Consider the following 7389-nt stretch of genomic DNA (forward strand, 5'->3'; position numbering starts at 1 on the left):
CAGACGGTGAGACAAAGACAGGGGCCAAGTAGACGATTAACCCTTAAATTAAAAATTAAAGAAATATATCACAAATTTGAAAATATGACACACAAAAATAATTGGAATCCTTATGCTTGAATTGATGCAATCATATGCTTGGTGGATAGGGGTGGAGAGTGATGGGTGGTGGTGGTAGAGATGGCGGTGGTGAAAATAGAGGGTGGTAGCTGTGGCAGTAATAGTAGTAGTGGAGGTGGATGATGGCGGTAGAGTAATAGTGGTGGTTATGACAATGATGGTGGTGGAGGCGATTGTATACGGGTTGGTGGAGTTGGTTGTGGTGGCGGAAGTGACAAAGTGATGGCGGCTGTAGTAGCAGTGTTGTAGAGCAGTGGTGGTAGCAATGTTGTGGCGACGTCAAAGGGCAGTGGTAGAGACAACGGCGGTGGTGGTGGCGCAAGGTGGAGACGTTGTTGCAGTAGGGTGGTGGCGATGGGTGGAAGGTGTGGAGGCAATTAAAGGGGGTGGTGGAGTTGGTTGTGGTGGTTGTAGTGGAGGTCGCGATAATAGCAGTGTTGTATAGCGGTGGCGGCGACGATTGCAAAAGGTGGTGTTTGGTAGTAGTGGTAGTGGTGGTGATAATGGTACATTGGTGATGGTAGTGACAATGGTAGTTGTGGAGGGTGGTTGAGGCTGTGGTGAGGGTGGTGGTAAAGTTGGTTGTGGTGGTGGCGGTAACAGTGTTGCAAGGTGGAGTAGTGGTGATTAATTATGGGAGTGGAGTTGTGGTGGTTGTGGCAAGTAGTTTATATCACAATCTTATTCATTTTAATGTTATAATAGTAGATTGATGGATAATTCTATACAATGCAATGTTAGCATCAAATAATGGATAAACTCATAATGTATATTGTATAAACTTATAATATGCACATATACGATATACTAAACCAGCTCTTATTATCATGATTTCAAATGCAAATATCTTACGTAAAATTATCATCCAAGAGAGTTTTCTCAATTAACATGAACATCTTATTTTTTTAGTAAATTCTAATATGTAAAATCCATAAAAAATCAACTTTATATATATATATATATATATATATATATATATATTTCTAACAAGTGGTTGTTTGGACCCTTAGGTGGAGAGTTCGATTCCTACGAACCGCACTCTTAGATAGACCTTTAACTTTCACCAAACTTGGATCAAAATTGTGAATACAATTTTACACAAAAAATAATATTGGCTTAATTGCAACTTTAGTCCTTGACATTTACATAAACCACGATTTTAGTCCTTCACCTAATTTAATTACAAGACTAGTCTCTCACATTTCCTCCAGTTTGCAATGTTGGTCCTTCCGTCTAATTATTAACGGAGAAGGCTTATGTGGCAACGCACATGCCTCTCATGTGACCAAGAAAAATGGTTTAACTGCACTTTTGGTCCCCTACTTATACACATTATGCAATTTTGGTCCTTAAAGTTCAAAAATTACATTCAAATTAATAAAAAACAAAAGAAAAACCAGAAAATGATGAGGATTTATCTTCTAAAAATTTAATTACATATTTATAAAATCATAATCAGTCATAGTAAAGTAAATTTTAATTTTAAATAACTAAAAATATATGTGTTGATTTGTTTATATTTTATAGAATAATATTAATATCTTTGATCAATACATTCAACCTAATTCAAAAGAATATGGAGGATTATAAATAAATAATTTCAATTTAAATTATATAGGATAGAAAGCAAAATAATTATGATTGTTATCAAAACATTACTTAATAAGAATTTAAATAAATATTTTATAAAATCATAACCACGTATAATAAAATAAATTTTAATTTGAATGCAATTTTTAAAGAAGATGAAAAGTCATCATTTTTTTTATCAATGTTAATGTAACTTTTGAACTTTAAGGACCAAAACTACACAATGCGTATAAGTAGGGGACCAAAAGTGCAGTTAAACCATTTTTCTTTGTCACGTGAGAGACATGTGCATTGCCACATAAGCCTTCTTTGTTAATAATTAGACGGAAGGACTAACGTTGCAAACATGAGATAACGTGAGGGACTATTCTTGTAATTAAATTAAGTTAAGGACTAAAGTCAAGGTTTTTATAAACGTCAGGGTCTAAAGTTACAATTAAGCCAATAATATTTCTAACAAATACAATTTGCATCATGAGTAACTAAAGGTGATTTACTAACTTTTTTGGACTGATTCGATCATTCATTTTTTATTTATTTATAAAACACTTGGTGGCTTTGAAATTTGTTTTATTTTGAGTGCAATTTCTTCATTTGTCTAAATACAATTTGTCTTATTTTTTGATTTCATGAATAGATAAGGCATATTTAAACATTTAAATCATATTTTATTTTGGTGGATTAACATTTAAATCATATTTTGAATTATATTTAAATCACATTTATTAAATTTTTATATGGTATGGACACAATTTTGCACCTTTGGTCCCTCTAGGAAAAAATTAGCAAAATTAGTCCCTCACATTTACACACTTTTGCCGTTTTAGTCAAAATAGGGATCATTTTTGCAAACAAATAAGCAATGTGAAGGACCAAAAGTGCTAATTATTTTATTAGGGACCAAAAGTGCAAAATCGTGATCACTTAGGGACCAAAAGAGCTATTAAGCCTTTATTTAATTTTAATCATTTGAATTTTTCAAATGAACAAAAAACAAATATAAGATTTTTTTTTTTACTGTCATAAAAAAGAATCTTTATTGATAACGAAGCATCCATAAAGAGTACGAATACACAAAGTACGTAATGCTCTTTAACCTATAGTATAGGTCTCATTAAAATCTTAACAGGAAAAACTCATTTGCGATAAAAATCCGGTGATGAAAAAAGAGTAGACTACACTGTAGAGAGCCATTAAAAGTACAATCATCAAACTACCAGAAAACAAAGGGCACTACAGCCCGCCAAAAACTAATTCAAATAATAGACATGCCAAAATATAAGTTCTTCTTAAAAATAATTCAAATAATAGACCTGCCCAAATATAATTATTTTTTTGAACTGATAAATTGATAATTATAAAAACAACTACCAAGTAATTTTTTCCTACTTGCCAAAAGAAACTTACCAACTAAATTTATCATTCTAAACTTTTGATGTCATTTATTTTGTTATTATGATTTCAAATTAAAATATCTTATGTAGAATTATCATCTAAAGGATTTTGCTCAATTAACATTAATATGTTTTATTTTTTAAAAATACAAATATATAATGAGTAATTAAATTTAAAATGCATCCATGTATTTGAATTCCATTAGTTAGTGTTTTCTCTGTTTGATTTTTTTTTACGGTCTTCTGTTTGATGTTAAACTTTCTATTGCAACCAAAAAAATAAAATACTTAAAAAATATATTTCTAACAACTATTTATACATTTTTTAATTAAAAATTATAAAAAATCAAAAATATCATATTATATAAACTTAAATTTTATATCACAAAAGTCACTCATGCATTGCACGGGTTACTCCACTAATATGTGAGGTAAATATATGTTTTTTCACCTCTGATTTTCTTGGACTCTTGGCTAAAGAAGGGGAAGCTTACTGGAGGATGGTGATTTGGTTACTGTGGTCAAGAGGAGAAGTTGGGGTTGAGGGAATTAGGATAGAGGTGGAGTTAAACTGTAATGTCTCTTTTTTATTTTTTTTATTAACAGGTCATCTTATCTTACCCACTATTATGGGTAACTTTTTTTTTAAACATATATTTCACACTTTTCCTTCTCTCTCACCTTCTTCATTAATGTAAATCAAATGATTAGATATTTTACTACTCCCTCCGTTTCACAAAAATTGTTGTTTAAGGTTATGACACAAAGATTAAGAGGACAATTATTGATAGTATAATGTTACTAAAGTGCCCGTATTTAATTTTACTAGCACCATGTTAAACTATTAATTATACTTTTTTGAACGTACTACTAATTATACTTAGATAGAGAAGAATGTAGTTAAATAAGGGTTTAAGTGAAAAAAATTAGTAAAAAATGCATTGGTTTTCTAAAACAACAAACAACAATCTTTCCAAAATGGAGGGAGTATTGATTAGTCAAAATTACTTAAGCAATATCACTACACTTGACAATTGCATTGTCACAGGTGCGTGTCAAAGAAACAAAGTAGAATAAAGATGGGTTGGTTTGTTTGTGTAGAAAATAAAGTAGAATAGGTAAATGATCAATTTGGTCCTTGAATATGTTATGTATTGTCAACTTAACCTTCAAAATGCTTCCCGTAGCCCCTAAAAGCGACAAACGTCATTCAAATTAGTCTATCCGTTAGTTTTAGACAACTAACATAGGTTATAATCATGATGTGGCAAAAGCCAGTCAAATTAGTGTTTGAAAGTGGCAAGATTCAAACCTAGAACTTAGAGGTGGCAAAACAAGTCTTTTGTCACTTGATCTAAGCGATTCAATCATAATAATGTGAACTCACTAATATCTAAGTTTATGTAACTTCTAGATATTAAATTGAAATATTAAATTCAACATTTAACAAAGGGGATTCAATTTATAAATAAATAAAATACACAGTAACACGTGCCGCAACCAACCACTTTCACAAGCCACGCGACATGCCAAAATTATATCGCTTATGCATTGTGCTAAAGCTACATATGTCCGTGACACACTCCACTACTAAAAAAAATACCACCAATTTTATAAAATCATTTAAAAGTCCAATTTAGCTAATTCGTGTATCTAATTCTTTTAGAATACTAATTTATATTTTGCTACTGAATATTATAATATCATACCCTTTTATATAGCGTCTCATGCCTTTCACAGCATATGTCCATTTAAATAAAATTAAATAACATAATTTTAGTCCTAATGCTTGTGTATAATTCGTGTATATAATTCTTGTTGTTTGTTGGGGGCTAAGTGCTTATGTATTCTTGCAGATGTTTGGAAATGTTTGTTTTTGTTATTTCCATTGTCCTATTTTTTTTTTTGGTTACAAGGAGGGCTTAAACCCAAAAGGAAAGACTACACACGGGTAGAATGAGGGAACGTGATCCCAACAGCATCTGCCAGAAGCAGTGAAGAGGCTCTAGGAGGAGGGAGATCCAGAATATGATTTCCAAGGGGAAGGGCATGAGCAGTCAACTTTGGTTTGCTTCACGGCAAACATGAACACACCGGAACTCCCAAGTTCTCTCCTTCCAAGCTCGGATTCGTTGCACAAGGCTACCATACAGATGATGAGGATCACAACCGAGATTCACAAGCTGGACCGCAACACTAGAGTCGCTCTCAACAATCAGCCTTGGAATGCCACGACTCCAAGCTAGCTCAAGAACAGTAGCTATTCCCAAAGCTCAGCCCATAAGACAGTAGAGGTGCCAATATTGTAGCAGAAACCAAAGACCCATTGGCCAAACTCATCTCTACAGACCCCCCCCCCACACGTAGCTTCACGCATTGCACCACAGACAGACCCATCACTGTTGCACTTCACCCAGTGAGGGGGAGGGGGACTCCAACAAACTTGCAGAATCTGGTACCCACGCTGCCTAGAAACCGACAGGGAGCGATTAGAGGCGCGACTATGGTGATGATCTAGTTGCAGTCGCAGAGCCGCCGTGAAAACATGGTGCAAGCTAAACTCAATATCCTGAAAGACATGTTGAGCACGATCCTTCCATATCATCCAAAGTAAGAGCCCAAATTTCGGAACGATGCCTCTCCCTAACGGACCCATCGCTGTATCTCGCAGATTTTCCAGGATCCAAGGGCGAAAATCAGAGGCAAAAAAACCAGCTTGAAGAGAAGGAGTAACACGCTGGAGCCAAAGCGGTTTTACCATAACACAATCATGAAGCAGATGAAGGATAGTCTCCGGTTGTTCATGGCAAAGAGGGCAGGTAGCATCATCAGTTAACCCACTCTGCCATCTTCTGTGATTCACCCAGATACCATTATTTAGAGTTCTCTAGAGAAAGTTTGCAATCTTGAATGGGCCATCCCACTTCCACACACGGTGCCAAGCTAACTCAGGGTGTCCAACCTCCACCCTGGCCCTGGCTTCATAAGCTGACTTAGAAGAGAAAATCCCAGTACTGGTAAGCCCCCAAATAACTCTGTCCGGACCAATATTAGGAGCAGGAGGAGGCATAGCAAGGATTTCAATAAAGACATGGGCTGAGAGGAGATGCTGGAACTCATGAATTCGCCACGCTGATCGAGTACTGTCATAATACTCCAACACCGACCTCGATAACTCCTCCATGGGGATGGAATTAACTGCTACATCTCTCAAGACAATTCTAGAATGTAGCCATCTATCTTTCCAGAAGTTAATACTGCTGCCCTCACCCATACGCTAGCGAAGATGAAGATTAAGCTATTCCCAGGTCTTGCGGATTGCTCGCCACACATGAGACTCAGAATGTCTCTTCTGGACAACAGGGAGAGGACCATTCCCACACGCATATTTGTCTCGCAGGACTCTTGCCCAGAGCCCATCTAGGTTCGACACAAGGCCCCAACCCATTTTCATAACCAGAGATCTGTTGAAATCATGCATGTGCCGGAGACCAAGGCCACCTTCCTGCTTGGGACGACAAATTTTCGCCCACGCTACAGGATGAGAGGAACGGTTACCATCAACCGAACCCCATATAAAGTCCGTCTGCATACAGTAAGTGGGAAGCGCAGCAATGACAGACTTCGCCAAAGTCACCCTACCATCAAAGTTCAACGCATGAGTACGCCAAGAAGACAATCTGCGCTGGGTCCTGTCCAACAAATATTGGTATGAAGCTGCATTCGCTCTCTGGTGAATAAGAGGGACACCTAAGAACGACCCAGATCAGAAGTGAGAGCTATGCCTGCAACATTACTAATCTGATTTGCCACCACTGCTCTTACATTGGACGAAACCATTATCTTGGTTTTAGGAATACTCACTTTCATCCCAGATGCATTACAAAACTCACCAAGACAAGCCATTACAGCTTCCATTTGACCAACTGAAGCCTCACCAAACAACAACAGATCATCGGCGAAGAATAACTGAGAGATTGGCGGACCATTTCGAGAGAGTTTGATAGGCTTCCAACCTCCATCACTAATCGCATCACTGATTCTGTGGGCAAGGCGCTCCATGCAAAGCACAAATAAGTATGGAGAAAGAGGATCTCTGTATGACCCTGATTTAAATAACTAGATTGTTGTTTTATTTTTCAATATGTTAATTAATTAAGCTTTTATATTCTATTGTTTTTATGTTTGATTATGGCAAGTGTTCCATTACGGAACTTTTGATTGTAAGATCGATAGGTTTCGCTTTCCGGAAATCCGATAAAGTTAGACTTTATCTCCACAGGGA

The 7389-nt window shown here is 36.0% G+C and overlaps 1 protein-coding gene across 1 annotated transcript; it reads right to left on the bottom strand.

The window, feature by feature from the left end:
• Nucleotides 1-5364: 5364 nt before the first annotated feature.
• LOC130736056 (uncharacterized) lies at nucleotides 5365-5760 on the bottom strand. The gene has a single exon (XM_057587909.1). It carries the CDS (start codon nucleotides 5758-5760, stop codon nucleotides 5365-5367), a length of 396 nt encoding a protein of 131 aa, XP_057443892.1.
• Between the last annotated feature and the right edge of the window lie 1629 nt (nucleotides 5761-7389).

This window comes from Lotus japonicus, chromosome 2 (genome assembly GCF_012489685.1).
Source record: "Lotus japonicus ecotype B-129 chromosome 2, LjGifu_v1.2".
NCBI classification, from domain to species: Eukaryota; Viridiplantae; Streptophyta; class Magnoliopsida; order Fabales; family Fabaceae; genus Lotus; species Lotus japonicus.